Source organism: Paramormyrops kingsleyae, chromosome 9, assembly GCF_048594095.1.
Source record: "Paramormyrops kingsleyae isolate MSU_618 chromosome 9, PKINGS_0.4, whole genome shotgun sequence".
Taxonomy (NCBI): domain Eukaryota; kingdom Metazoa; phylum Chordata; class Actinopteri; order Osteoglossiformes; family Mormyridae; genus Paramormyrops; species Paramormyrops kingsleyae.
Genome location: NC_132805.1, coordinates 30,284,490 through 30,300,270, shown reverse-complemented (window position 1 = coordinate 30,300,270; position 15,781 = coordinate 30,284,490). Strand labels below are relative to the sequence as shown.

Genomic DNA, 15,781 nt, shown 5'->3' with positions numbered 1-15,781 from the left:
TCCGATAGGTTTATGAAAGGAAGCGCAGAGGCCGTGCAGGCCTGTCAGTGAGAGTTTGGCGTACTGAAGCAGCTCACCCAGACACATCCCGAGTGTGGGTCAGGAATCTCACGATTCTCATTATACTCATTATTCCTGCAGCCACTTTGTGGAAACAAGGAAAAAAGCAGGAGGAAATACAACATGCAGCGCACAGGTGCAGCACAAGGGGCAATAACTTCCATCACAATTACTTTCAGGGGCAGCATACAGAACAGTCACATCCCAGGTACAATTCCACCGACAAACCTGTTTGCTAATTGGCTAATGTTGTTCTCAAATAGTCAAAGTAAGGGGTGAAATGAGACACTGCTGATTTACATTTCATGCTTGACATTTTTAGGTCTCATCACATAGAATAAACTTACTATGCAAAAATGTAATTTATACTGAACACTCATCACAAATCTCACAGATAAATCACATCAACCCCACTAAATTTTCATCTAAAAGTCCTTAACAAATCCCACAGACTCCTGTGCCAATTTATGGAACAAAATAGGCACTATTTCAAGAGCTTTTCATAAGATAAAAATAGATACACTGGAGTCAAATTATCATTGCTTTTGGAAATAAGCTGGTGCAGCGATTATCAAGGCAGTATTTAGTAAATTGGCTAAGGGTGCTTTTCCACCGCAACCAAGTACTGTACTTTTGGTACTTCCTGGAAACGGTTTCTTTGTTGATTGGTTATGCAAATAGCCTGCCTCTGAAGTACAATACAATCGCAATCCTAAAAAAAAGTTATGAACTCAGAAAACAACGACAAAGAAAAAAAAAAAAAAGAATAGCAGCAATCAGTCGGAAGAACAGATACAAGAAAAAGATTAGAATTGCATGACAAGAAATTAAAAAAGCATTTTGTTTAATGTACTAGAACAACATGCATATAACGTGCCGTCCCGGTGATGTGATTTTGTCGTAATAAATATTGGGGTATTTATAACGCAAAAAGGGGTTCATACATTTCTGGCAAACCCATCTACTAGTGCTTTAAAACAATTATTACGATTGTCTCAGAGAACGCATGCAGCGCTTATTCAAACGCAGCAGAGGCAAACTTTATCTGTTTTAAAATCAGATTAATCTATGACAGAGTAAAATTGTTTTAGCGAAATTTAAACTTCCTGCGCTATAATGTCCGTACAAAACTGAAAGTAAGAAAAAGCCTGATCGTAATCTAGCAAGCGATGTAAGAATTGCATGTGCATAACAAGCGATGTTGGAATCAATATCGTACATCACCCAGCCCCTTAATATACCGCAGCCATTTTTCGCATTCAGTACCAAATACTGCGCCTTGTACTGTAATGTCACTCAGTGCTGGTACCAGTTTTTACAGCAGTGGAAGAGCACTCTCAAAGTACCAAAAGTACGGTACCTGGTGCGGTGGAAAAGTGCCCGAAATGTCAGTGTACAGCAACCATTAAATATAAAAAAAATGAGTGCAAGCATACCTGAGTAATTTTCATTAAGCTCAGTACATGTCCTAGCACGAGTGTTAACACTAATGTGTGAAAACGTCCATCCGTGTTCCTGTAACTGCTTATCCTATTCAGCGTCGTAGAGGGGGTCCAGCGGCCGTGGCAGGAAACGGCTCAGGATGGGACACCAACCCATCTCAGGCTCACACACACACGCACGCACGCACACACACACACACACGGACAATTTGGTAACTCCAATTAACCACAGCATGCTGTTGGGACTGGGGGGGGGGGGACCGCAGTACCCAGAGGAAAGCCCACGATGGCATGCCAACTCACCACACAATACATGGCAGGAAAAACACAACAAACCAGAGAGGGAATGGAGAAAAGAGAAGCAAAAACACACATTTTCTTTTTTTTTATTATTGAGTCACAATGACAAGTTAAATCATACCAGTCTCAATTAGACAGTCCAAGGTAGTTTGATGCAAATCTTTACATATGTTAAAAACAAAGGGGAAAAGTAAAGTAAGAAAAGGGGAATGCAGCCCCACACAAGAAGCCATCAGAAAGACGGGCATCACTCCAGTAAGGAGAGGAAACAGGACGTCTTTCGTCTTCAGCTGATTGTGGAGCAGTAGCAAGCAGGCAATAAAAGGATAAAGTAAAACTTCAGTTCATTTTTTTAATGACCCTTTCAAAAATTGTTAACTGACCGATGGGTTCTTCTTACGAGGTATTTAAACAAGCAATAGATACACAAAATAAAAATCAGCTCGTGTTCCCAAATATCTCCCCCTGCCCGTCTGTCCCTATTGGGTTCAGTGGGAGAAATTTCACAGCGCTGTTTACAGAATTTCACAAGTGACCAGCTATTCTGAATTAGAGTGACTGTTGCGGATCAAGGACTGAATACCTTCATCTTACAGTAACCCCACATGTATCAGAATTTATAAAAGCAAATAATTGCTTTTACAGTTCTAGTCATTATTTATGTAATTGTCAAGCTGTATGTACAATCTGTCAACTAGCAATCATAATAAAAACAGCACTCCAGCTTAGATAGGCAGAGATCCTGAGAAGAGGCAGTCATACAGGTGGGACAGACCACATGCATACACATTCAACAACATCCTCTTAAAGGGAAAGAAAATTGTCAACTGGCTGCTTCTTTCAAGGTGTGATTGCAGAACACCGTCTGTTCTCAACAGCAATAGCTGAAAAACTCAAAAGATGGCGTCACATTTTAGTGAACAACTTGAATCAAAATCTAGTGAGATGGCAGCACAAACACGCTAATCAAGGTGAGAGGTGAACATTTAAACACTGCCTAAACTCCTCTACCCCCCCATGAACATGGAATCCCACACCTGCCTGGTAAAAGGCCTGTCATGCACAGAATAACTGCTAGTCAAGGTCATCTTAACAGGCAAAAAAAAAAAAACCAAGACATTCATGTAAAAATAAGACTGTGGTCGATGCTATCTAAAAACACATCTGAAACTCGACTGCGAAGGAATGACTTTGTAATACATTCACTCTTATAAGAAACATGTTTTAAAACTTCGTTCAATGATCATTTATGCTTTTTTTTTTGTCCCCATTTAAATGGAAAATAAACAAACACATTTAAAAAATAGGTGGAATGCAGGAATACTTTCGTCTAGCATTATTTACCATCATCGTACAAAAAAAATGTAAAAGGTACAGGACGCGTATCCAAACCAGAAATATAAAACATAAAATGATCTAGATCAAGTACACATGGCAGTGTGAAGAAGGGGAGGGAAATCTATCACTGTATATCAAAATTCACAAAATGCCCTGTATTTGGAAAATTCAAAACAGCTAGCAAAGAACCTTATACCTTATTATCTTCATAGGACACCGTTAAAAATCCGGGGAAGTAACAAATTAAATGGGACCAGTGTAAAGCCACAGTGCAAACCATACTGTGAAAGCGGGACACTATATCCAAATAGGGGAAGGAGTAACAAGTGTAAACCAGTAAGTTTAAGATCATCCAATATTCTACCAATAGCAAAGTCACAGCAACTCCGTTTTAAAAAGGACCAATAAAAAAAGTGAACTGTAAGGCATTAGTACTGCATCGTAACATTTGCTTGGGATCAAATGCTACAATTTTCTGCCACTGTCATTTAGTATGTAGGAATACTAATTATAATATAACAAGACCTGGACTATAATAGTTAAAAAAAAAAAAAAAAACAACATTAACCGCCAACTTGTTTTTAACTAGGTTTACCTACAACTTTCTAACAGGTCTTTAGTCAGACATACCGTTATTTCTGGCAGCCAAGACAGCCTTTAGTGTAAAACCACATCTCTGACCATCACAAAAAAAAACAAGCGGCTTTTAGATGGACTAAAATGTCAGTTTAAAAAAGGGAAGGAAATAAAAGAAAACGGGCTTTCACATGTCCATGTACATCCGACAGACGTATCCCGGGCATAAGCATAAAACCGGGGGTTCTGTGAGGATACAGCTGTGAGCGCTGCCAGGTTCGTGCCACGGAATAAGCTACATGCAGATGCTGGAAATCGCGTGCTCACCCCTCTCCCTATTAAATCATGCTGAATACAGGCGAAGGATAGAAGTCATTTCAAGGCTGGACAGGTGTCAGCTTATAGTACAGGACACCCAATTTTTGGATTCTCTCTTTTACGTTCACATTTTCACTATTATGAAGACTAGCTAATTTCAATTTTCCCTGGACCTTTATGACAAGTTAAAAACACAAAAATAATTTATGCCTACAAAAACACTTTTAACCAATGTAACACAACTATAGTTTGGCTTATAAAACTAGGAAGCAGATACACATCCTTAGGAAGAAAACCGTTGAATGCTTGTTTTGTTTTAAATGGACATTAAAAACATCTGGGTTTGTATCATAAAATGTATGCAAATATCTTAACCCATATTTAAAAACAGATCACCACCATGTGTTAAAAACTATTTAAATGTAACAATTTTGTATGGAAAATTTTTTTTTCAGGTGTATTAAACAACTGCCAGAAAGTTACGTATCGAGGGATTTTGAAAATACTATAACGGAAATGCGTATAAAATGTTGATGAAAGTGAGGTTCTCCAGAAAACTGCATTGTCCCCCCACCCCCCTTCAAAAAAAGACAACCTAACATTCCACATTAAAAAAAGTGCAAACAATGTGCAAATCTAACTTTTATTAACCAATTATTTACAAAAATCATAACCAACTATGTTCAGTCATCTTTGCTAAAGGATCTTATGGATACAGACACTGAACTAACAAAAAAAAAATTAAATCGGTGATTCTTAAACCTTTGTTCCTAGCATTTATCTGGTACATGCAGGAACCAAGGAAGACGTTTATTTTGTATTGAAAAGGGGGAAACATTTAATGCAAATCTGAAATCAACACATTCGGGCCGGGCAATTTTAAATGGGGACTAGTGGAGAAAAAAATGTGATTAAATTTCCCCATCCATCTCCAAATAAGGCATAAGGACAAGCTGGTGCGATGTCGACTTCACAGAACGTAGCGATTATTTTCTGAGCCCGGTCCCAAGTGCGGGAGCCGTGATTTTCACGTCCCATTCATAAAACCGCACAAGGCCTGAAATTTTCTAACGGTTAAAATAAGGGTTTGCCTTAAGTATTTCAGCCATATCTAGATGTATTTGGTCCACGGAGCAATTTTTCTTAGAAAACATTTTTTTTTTTCGTCTGAGGAATGTCTAAGTGTGGAGGGGCACGGATTTAAAAACAAGTTAAAAAAAGGATGATGAACGGTTGGCCAGACAGGAAGATGTGCCAACCCAGGAAAGCTTTATGAGACTCTACTAGCTAATTACCCTAGTCAAACAACCAATCCCCTCTGCTAATCATAAAACCGATTTGTCCATTATAACCAGCATAGGGGCCACTTCATCTGCTGTCAAGCTCCCCTAAAGTACAGCAGGAAACCCGCGGGACACCCCCCCCCCCTCACTAACGCTGCTTAAAGACGCTAAATTTTCAGGCTCCTAATAATACTGCGTGAACCCACTGTGAAGCCACAATAACCAAATGCTCACATTTCGACGCATTACTTCCAAGGCTGCTATTACAAAACATCCACGCACAAAAATGAACACGATAACGATTGACTTGAGGCATTACAGCGCAACCGAGGCTCTTTTAATCCCCGCTGTTTTCGTTCAAAAACATGCATCTGGAACACAGAGCTACTTAAAGTAAAATAAGAGCTTCCACATATTTTACGGAGAAGCTTATTTGCCTTTAGAGATTCCAATCTCTTTCTCAAAAATGATTTAAAACAATAATCCCAGCATGTAGCGGATGAGGAGATATGGGGTGGAACGTAACAGTTCATCTAGCTGGCCCTGCAGGGTATGCTGAGCCCGCATGACCTCTCTCTCCAGGAGAGAGGTGGCAAACGCAGCAAGCGGGCACTCAGTTGAGCTTCTTACGGTGAATGTTCCGGGGGCCGTCATGTTCTTCGGGAGTGATGTCTGGGCAGAAGCCATTGGCCACGTTGGACAGGGATTCAACGCCACTTTGGAAGCTTGCCCGGTCTGGATGGAGGTATTCCTTGGCAAAGTCAGGGCGCTCCTCTGCAAAGCTGCTGAACTCGTCTGCCACAAGGAGGTGCAAGAAACAGTCAATAACTGCACTTTGCAACTGTCAAGTGTTATAAGCTGAGGCACATTTCCGATGGTACCCAAGTAACAAGAAAAATGAATTTATGAACTATGACATTAAGTAAATCGCTTTTTATCCATTGTCGAAATGTATGAAGTAAAAATAAAATGTCTCAAAATGGAAAGATCTCTCTCCAATTTTTCACTTCACTGCCCCAAGTTAAACATGTTAGGTCTCCTGGTGTCCTTTCTAATTTTACAGCTGACAAGTTACACTATTAAGACTGATAAACCATCTAACAGTAATTAAGAAAACAGTGCAATCTTCCACCCAGTTTCCCAAAATAAAGTCAAAATTAGTAGATTGGAAACTTTAAATACTTATTCAATAGTTGTACCAAAACTACCATAAAACCATAAACCAAAGTCAACTGTGAATTAACGTCAACTTCTGCTTCTTACCAAATGTGATTTTTCCTTTGTTGTCAACATCGATAGCATGGAAGAGCCGCGTTACTTTCAGGTCTGACACCCCTAAGGCCGTCTTTAAAATGCATGCCAGTTCGGCCTCTATGATCGCTCCATCCTCTTCTGCCTCAAACATCTGCCAGAAGATAGATGACCACGTCACACTAAAGCAATGTCCTAATCAGCATAGCACTGGTGGTTCAGTTAATAGCCTATAGGCCAAAAGTGTTCATTCTTTCCGGCAGCTTGTTTTTTGGGAGGAAGGGGGCCTACCTTGAAAGCCAGCTTTATCGTATCCAGAGTTTTCGATGGTCTGCATACAACCGATAAGGCGATAACGTACTCCCTTACGTCCACTTTGCCTTCCTCATTCTAAATGAATAATAACACAACATAAAGAAATGAAAGAACTGACATCAAATACCATAGAAAGCATGCAAATGTTAATCGGGAGACAAGACAAGTTGATACAGATTTACCACTAATCTACTGCATATAAATCACTCAAGACTGAATGCCCTACTTTTGCTTAATATTAACAGGGCAGATTAACTTGTCTGGGGTTCCTAGGCTGACAAGGCTAGCACCCCCCCCATAACATGGCACCTGAGCTATATTTTAGAGCCAAAACAGAAATGGTAGAGAATTAGAACGTCAATAATTCGCTAATCACCATGCAGGGTGCCGGCAGTAAAACCAGATTTAATGAAATTAGAAGTCGATCAGCCAGATTTAATCAAACTAACCATTGATTCCATTATACCATTCCACATACCATTCCCTTGATTCTGACTGGGCATGAGCCTGTAGCCTAGGATAGCCTAAGCATTTAGCCACCCTGGAATGCTAATGTTTCATTAAACCAACATGTTAGTTACTCCACTACGAAAACGCCTAAGGAGCGAAAATAACCACTGACACTAACCCTATTTTTTTTTTTATTCCAACATTCCTTGCACTGACACACACTTGTACTTTTTATACATTTATGAATCACACAGGCATTAACAGACTGCATGTGACCAGACTTATCGTATAACAGTGTCTACTGAATGTATAAGAACAATGGACAACCTATAAGGCTGATTCTAATAATCTCACTGAGGAAAACACACACAGATAGAAATTAAATGGGGACAGTCCCGTTACGGCAGTTAATTTGTTACACATCCTGGGTCTTGGTCGCTCTGCACAAAAATTCCCTCTACAGCTAGTCGTGACTCTTCTACAAATCCGTCTCCATTATACAGTCGTCAGAGACGACTGATCGTCGCCTGATTCTGGAACAGGGCTCTTGGCACCACGTCAAACTAATCAGCCAAAGGAGAATCCTCAGGATTCTTAAATGGCATTTAAAACCAGCACAATTACAGCTGCCCTTAGACAAGGTCTGTAGAGTCACAGGAGGTCACAGTGCTTTACCACTGCTTACATCCCATAATGAACGAGTTTTACAATGGCACACAATACAATACGAATCAACACTGAAATATTTTCTAACATATATGCTAACAAAAGCAAATTAATGTTTCCATGCACTTATGAAATCAAGCGCTTAAGTACTTAATGTTTTTTGACAATTATCATCTGAACTGAACATAAAAAATATGGGAAAAGCAGAATTAGTTGCACATTATGCCAGCGGGATTTTAGAATGAGACACTGAACCTGGCAGAAAACCAGAATTACTTGAACTATATAAATAAATGCTCTGGTATGTAAATAAAACTGCCGCATGGCTTTCAGACTTACTTCATCAAAGAGATCAAACATGTCTCTCAGCGCGGATGAAACTGGGACACCCAGATACTGCGCAAAGTCCTCCAAGGGCAGCTTTTCTCTTTGTAACTTGCTGGCTCTCTCCCCACATTCCCACAGGGCCTTTTCAGTGTTTCCCGGTTTCAAGCTGCAAAATTAAAATAAATAATTCTATATATATACACACACACACACACCGGACGTCATTCAAGCCAAAGCACCAGCACCAAACAGACTCCTTTAATCATCTTGTTTATAGAGATGTAACTGGGCTTCTCATTTTCCAGACACAAGCTTTAAATATTCACAGTTCTAAAAATATCCATTTCAAGTTTGCATGAGATAGAATACATTAAGGCAATTCAATGTTCAGCAAATTGACCTCACAAATAATTTTACAGTGGACATCCACTAGATGGCAGTACACCACCAAAATTCAGGTTGATGATCTCTTCCTTTAGTTTTGAAAAAAACACATAGTCCTATAAAAATGAAAACATGCTTAGTGAGCTGAAACGTGTTCTCCTTCGTCATAGTAAGCGCATAAAAATACTGTATTTCCTTAAAATAGACTAAATCCAAAACATGAAATGATTCCAGATGACAAAAGCATGGCTGCATGTACCCCTGAGCATGGGGCACCTGGGGCGGCCCACCTACCCCAATCGCCTCACGAGCCCGGCAAACTCCAGCAGGCCAGTGTCCACTGGGAGGTGCAGCTGGCCCTCGGCCATGGCGAGTTGGCAGTCCTCGAAAGAGTAGTCTGTGATGGGAACACCCAGTGCCCTGGACACACAATGCAGGTCGGTGACCAGGAGAGCTGCAGCTTGTCATACATGCTTTAAAATGCAAAAGCACTTTTAAACATAAGGTAACCTTTTTGTTCTACTAATATTTAAACACGGTGAGACCGCCAACCTTTACGTTGCAGAGGTAAGCGCTATTAACTACCGAATCCTGCTCCTTGGTGGTTCTTAAACCTTACCGTTACTCATTCCCAATATGGTGGACTCTTTCCCTGTTAACTTTGCCCTCTCTGCCTCCTTAGACACACGCAGCACAATTCCTGCACAATTTCCGCGTCACTTTCTGAAACCACAGTGGGCCGGGACACTTAAGTGGGCCGTAAACCATTAGCTTGCTCAATGAGTGATAAAGGAGAGCCGAAGCAGGACTGCCTGGGGAACAAGCCCCGCCCCCATCCTGCCGGGAACTCCGAGTGGGGCAGACCACACACCCCATAGTGTGTCAGTTCTCTGGGATGGTTCGATGCGGGACATACTTGGCCATCAGCCGCCTCACGTTGTTGGCGAAGAGGGTGGGGTTCTGCTTCTCCTCCTCGGATGGGGTGTAGATGGGGAGATACTAAAGAAAAAAAGCAAACACAGAAGATCACGCCCCATTCTCGACCGCAACGGACTTACTTGCGAGGCTACAAGGCCGTAATCAAAGAGTTCTGCTACTCTCCGACAACACAGGCTCACTTGTGATACTAAATGGAACATTTATATTACTGCAGAGAGAGACAATCAAGGCTCCCTAAAGTAGGCCCAAGATGAAAGCAGATTTCAAGGCTAGATTGCAGATATCACTTCAGCAAATGCAGTGGCGAGAACCTGAGGGCAGCCCTTTAAAAGCCAAAGCTCTTTCCTTGCACGTTAAGTTAAACGGGTTCTACTTATTTATGTGCAACTTGATACATTACCTGGCAGGGTTCCTCAGAGGCAGAGCTTCAGAATGTGACTCGCGGGGCCAGCAGCCCTGAGAGCAGCTGTCAGAGTAGCGGGCCCTTGCAATACAGTGCAATTCTGCCCTGTCAACCTGGCACACTGGTAGGGTGACGTTCCTTATTCTGCTATCCAATTATTACTACCAGTACTCTGGAAATCTCAAGACTGGGAGCTCTGTACATTTTCAGTAACCGGCACAAAACTGCTATAATCCTAGCTCAGGAACTCTGTGCTAGGAATCTTTTACATATCGAGATTAATCCGAAGCCTATTAAAATCTACCAGAATATATGACAACATGATGGAAATGTGCACAAATCCTAAGAATTTACTTGTGCCACAGTAAATATGCTGCATACCAGTGGTCACCAACTGGAAAACGTAGGTCAGATCTGGACCGAAACACGATTGATATGTGTGATCAATTCCCACCCCGTCAGTGAATTTTATCATCAGGGGATCCCCCTGATTTCATTTTTTGAGCGCAGTGGACATTGGCTTTGTGTTGCTCATGTAATTTGGCCTTTGAAAGAAACATACCAGTGCTGGAGACCGTCGTAGATTTTTCCCCAAACCGTACACAAAGCTGCCGTGAGCATAAAGGTTGAAATGTCACTGCGAAAGATCATCATTCCGTTACCCACTGCTTCATTATGCCATTATTACAAAAGGACTGACTGATTCACTCCAACTTTTACAGCTGAACGTTTACGACAGCGATTCGGCTCTAGCCTATTGTGTTATGTAATTACCGCCAACGTGTTAATAGTGCGCGTGAGTGCGGCAGAGCCTTCCTCTGGATCGGCACCGCAGCCAGATGTTGACGTGATGGGACTCGCAGCAGGCGAGCTGCGTCAGACGCGAGCGCTCGGCAGATTAAAGGCTTACCTCGATTTCAAACTGGTTGTGCAGCTGGCACAAGGTAAGCCACAGTATCTTGAACCTGGGGAGAAATCGGGATCGACAGGCGGGCGTGTCAGTGTGGGGAACATTATTTAAATTATTTAGAAAATAATTTTATAGCCAACGGTCATGTTGCGGCACGGTGCGAAGGACGAGTATTGTGATGCTGTTTATCGTAACCATTTCAATTGCTTTACGAAGCATAATTAGACGGTGTGGGTTTTCATTAAAGGCCACAAATATATACTGTGTGTGTGTGTGTGTGTGTGTGTGTGTGTGTGTGTGGCACAGTGGGTGAGACTGCAGCCTCACACCTCTGGAGCTGCGAGCTTTAATCGCACAGTATGTGTGACTGGACTGCACGAGCCTGTACTGGATAAACAGTTATGGGAGGCAAATACAGGACCTAATTATACTGGAGCATTAAAGCAGCTGCAGCATCATTTATGGGCCAAAAGCAAAACACAGCAAATGTGCTAAACTGTTCTAGTCCATAAATATAGGAAAAGCATAGCAGAGTGAATCTTCCCGTTTATAAACTACGCTGTTAACCTCTGGAAGCTGGTACAGACACAGCTGACCCGGATTAACCTAGACATAGAGCCATAACACCCCTGCAGCATAACACTACACTTATGGGGGGGGGGGGAAGCAAGTACGCAGTATAGGAGACAAAGGCAATGAAAGGTACCCTGGTACCCTAGGTGAGGACAAGGCACGGTGACTCGGATCTGCACACCATGCACGGACCAGCATTAGGGACCTGGCCCCAGTCTCACGTTCACCGGCTGTGCTGTGTCACTAAACAGCAACCGGCGGGAAAGGAGCAACTGATCACGGGATGTGGCCCCCGGGGCAGGGACAAAGGAGGGCCCCACCTGTCAGCCCGCGCTGCGTGGCCCCTAACCTTAACCTCTACTCACATGCCCAGCTGGGTCAGTCACTCTGCATAAGCGCCTAACTGATAAATGTTATGTGGTCGTTGTGCTGGAGTTAAAACTAGGTGTGTGTTTGGGGGGGGGGGACGACGACACTCACGCCCCAGGTCCTTGCCACGTCCAAGTGATGGTATCCTGCCAGGAGGAAGAGAAAAACGTGAGTGGCAAGAAATGCTGAGAATGTGCAGCAGGGGGGCAGACACTGGTGGTTTACAGGCGTGCTGGTATGGAGGGGAGGGGAGAGGCCCCCGCCTCTGGCCCTGTATGCATTACGGACAGGAGGGAGACGCCTCACTACACAGACCGTCTGATGCAGACCACCACACACCTCTTAACTGCCATTAATGAGTGTGAAATCATCTGAAGGGGCATTAAGATCTCAGCAACCCCATACTGGACAAGATACTGGATTACGGAGGGAGTTAAGCCAACCTCAGTCTGACATGAGAAAAATATGGAGATTTCTTCTAGTAGCAAACAAGCAAAGCAACTTTTTTTGTAGCTCTCAGATTCTGTATGGAGATCAGCAGCACATTCATATGTAAACTAATAGCCACCCGTCATGGACCAACTACCAAGAGCTCCAGACAAGAATGAAACGATGAATGTTCATGGTATTGAGCAGACGGGTGTTGAAGGAGGTGATGGAGTGACTGCTCTTACCATGTTGTTGGGGTAGCGAAACACCACAGGTTGAACTGGAACGGCGGGAATGAACGCCCCTGTCAGAGAGAGCGCAAGCCATGAGCTACATTAGCATTTATTTATTTAGCATACAGAACTATACAAAGTGTACAACTGAGAAAGCAGAGTCCGCCAGTCCTAGCGGCAGTTGGGCTTCAGGGCCCTTTACTGTGAAGTCACTCTACCAGCCATGGACCAACTTCCGGGTACAGATAGTGTCCCGACCCACTGAGCCACAGAGAGCCCATTAGCTACCATGTCAACTCTGCGCTCCTCTTTGCACGCCTGTATGCATTTAGTGACCGCAAAGTCCACAACACGCATCACTTACGTTCTGTGAAGCTCCTCACCGTCACAATGATTACGCAAACAAGTCCACAGAAATAGGGCACAGAGTTACAAGAATATTGCGCCTAGTGCTGACTATATATCACACTTTAGGAGATTCCTGAAAAGGACAGTAATTTGAAAAGCATGATTGCGAAGCTACCTGGTCCTACTATCAAATGCAGTTTTAGCCCACAATGGGCAACAGTTCCATCATCTTTATTCAAGTTTTATTCTGTCACTTGTCCGAGGAACACAGTGAAATTCTTATGCCTCAGTACAGGGGAGGGAACATGTATATGGGAGTGCAGGGCAAAAACAGTAGTGAAATATCAGACAAACAGTAACAGAAAAACACTGTCATAAATAAGTAAAAACAGACGACAGTGTTTAATAGACACAGATACACAGAGCTTTGAAATGTGGGGAGATGGAGCTTCATGCTCTCCTTTCAGATACATTTACCAGCATGGCTTCTAACATCTACCAGCCTGAGCTGATAAAGGTGAGTCCTACAGACAGATGGCCAGAGATGGCTGAACTCTACTTTCGAAAAGCTATAGTGCCAAACAAAACAGACCACTCTCATCCAGAAAAAGCCTGCATGGTATCACTCTAGCAAGAGCCTTCTGTGCTGTGACACCACCTTCCCCACACGGTCCTGACCTTCAGGCGTCATTATTTGCTTTGATATCTCTGGGATCAGCTTCACGGTCTTCAAGTCTGCACTGGTTTTGGTTAAACAGAGAAGCACTTTCAGCAACAGACCGAGACAGCTGTTCTACTTCAACACGGGCTATATAAGGTGGCTCCGACCTTAAACCATTAGACTCGAGTCACCATGTTGCGGAGCATGAAGACCAGCTGGACCTGAACTGCATAGATACTCCTCACATTCTCAGATTATTAATTCGTTTACTGTGCAATACCAATAATTACAGAGTAGTCACTACAGAATTCCGTGCGATACTTTCCCTGAAGTCAACGAAGCATGACCCTCAAGAAACGCTTAGGGAAGGGATGCGAGTTTCCCCGTTCCAAAGGAAAAAAAATCCACTTCACCAGAATAACTGGGACAGCTCAAGTAATACAGCAGAAAACAGAGAAAACACTTTGTTAACAGATATCTATATAATGCCAAATTAATACTAAGAATTAAATAAAGATCAGTTCAAGCAGAATAACAAAGACTAGACCCAGCAATGTCAAAAAAAAAAAAACCTCACAATCACAACCTTGCAATCTGCATTTCATATTGTACAATGGCTATGCTAGTGCAGGAACCATCTCAGCTAATTTTCAGCTTTATACTCCTAAAACAGAACATGGAGGGGAAAAAAACAAAAACAAAAACAAGTGGGATGATGCACAGATACTGTGGAAGAGGTACAGGAGAGGTGCACAGGGCTATTTAAAGACAGAAGGAAGGAGAGTGGAAACAGAGGGACTCCCAGTCTGGACTAGCGATTGTGCACAAGGTCGGGCAGCATCTTAAATACATCAGTACAATTCTGCTGGCATGGTAATAATATTTACACACACACACGACAGGTAAACATATCTTTATGGGGACCGCTCATTCATTTCTATGGGAAAATGCTAACGCTAACTGTGACAACCTTAACCCCTACCCAGCCCTAACCATAACCATAAGTAACCAAGCAAAATAGAAGAGTTTTTGCATTTTTTGTTTTGTCATTGCAGTCACAGATTTTTTTTAAATTGTTTCCCTTAAGGGAAAACTCAAACGGGTATTCATCACATTGTGGGGACGTTGTGTCCCCATAAGGTAAGGTATACCCGGTAACTAACTAACACACACACACACACACACACACACACACACACACAGAAGGAAGGGGGTGGAAAGAAAAAAAAACACATACCAGGCTTAAATGTGATCAGGCAGGATCTGTTTGTGCATGTTCCCTCAGGGAATATCATAATCTGAAATTCATAGTAGGAGAAAACAGAAATGCAGTTTAAGCCATAGATAACCTCTCCCTCTCCCATTGCCAAGACGCCCACGTTTTTGCTGTGCTGGATTACTACTTCCACCTTTAACAAACGGTGGGACACGGATGTGATCAGTCCGGCCCGCTACCTGTGGCCATTCCCCTCCGGACTGGGCCCTACGTCTGATCTCCTCCACGGTCCTCCGACGGGAGTCCTGGTCCGACCTCGATACGAACACGGGCCGGATGTACTTGATGAGAGCTGAAAAGGAGAAGAGACGGAGACCACAGTCATCATGGGCGTCGTAGTGTCTCCGGTTGCGTATGGTGGCTCAGAGTCGACTCGTTTGAATTTACATCACTACTCTGATGTGCAATTACTCAGCTCTGAATTCAAGGCCTCAAGTAATGGGCATGTCAGTTAATGAGGTCCAGTTCATGCAGCTTAGGTGGGGGGGGGGGGGGGGGGGGGAGTGTAAAACATAACTGAATAGACCAAGTAAAAAAAAGAACCACAGACAAACTGCCAAACCACAAACCAAACCAGCTCAGGCCGGAAGCCACATTCCCTATATCCAAGCAGGAGGGTTCCGTGCTTTGATGGTATCTAGACACAGAGAACCACAGAGAACCACTCTCCTTCCTGATAACAGCACAGCTTGTTTAGCAGGAAGAAAGTCTCTGTATTAATTTGGTGGATTCTAATCAACAAGCAGGTGCCAACCTGGCTAATCCATGAAGTCATAACATTAATTACGGGCTCTATTTTTCCATTGAGGTCATCTATTTTTGTCAAATCCTGCATTATTATTGGTTTTGAAGAACTATTTCCAGCACAGAAAGCAATCTAAATAGACACTGTGTTCCAGGCAAAAAAAAAAAAAAAAAAAACCGGCATGC

At 42.7% G+C, this 15,781-nt stretch overlaps 1 protein-coding gene across 1 annotated transcript in view; it reads right to left on the bottom strand.

Moving 5' to 3' along the window:
* Positions 1 to 1,872: 1,872 nt before the first annotated feature.
* LOC111844666 (lysophosphatidylcholine acyltransferase 1) overlaps positions 1,873 to 15,781 on the bottom strand; it is a 39,396-nt gene continuing 25,487 nt past the window's right edge. Inside the window, exons 4-14 of the mRNA XM_023813337.2 lie at positions 15,031 to 15,143; positions 14,813 to 14,873; positions 12,579 to 12,637; positions 12,016 to 12,050; positions 10,963 to 11,017; positions 9,627 to 9,709; positions 9,005 to 9,130; positions 8,339 to 8,492; positions 6,860 to 6,958; positions 6,581 to 6,722; positions 1,873 to 6,112 (exon numbers count right to left, since the gene is read on the bottom strand). Coding sequence (XP_023669105.1) covers positions 5,931 to 6,112; positions 6,581 to 6,722; positions 6,860 to 6,958; positions 8,339 to 8,492; positions 9,005 to 9,130; positions 9,627 to 9,709; positions 10,963 to 11,017; positions 12,016 to 12,050; positions 12,579 to 12,637; positions 14,813 to 14,873; positions 15,031 to 15,143 — 1,109 coding nt within the window. The 3' untranslated portion in view covers positions 1,873 to 5,930. The remainder of the gene's footprint in view (positions 6,113 to 6,580; positions 6,723 to 6,859; positions 6,959 to 8,338; positions 8,493 to 9,004; positions 9,131 to 9,626; positions 9,710 to 10,962; positions 11,018 to 12,015; positions 12,051 to 12,578; positions 12,638 to 14,812; positions 14,874 to 15,030; positions 15,144 to 15,781) is intronic.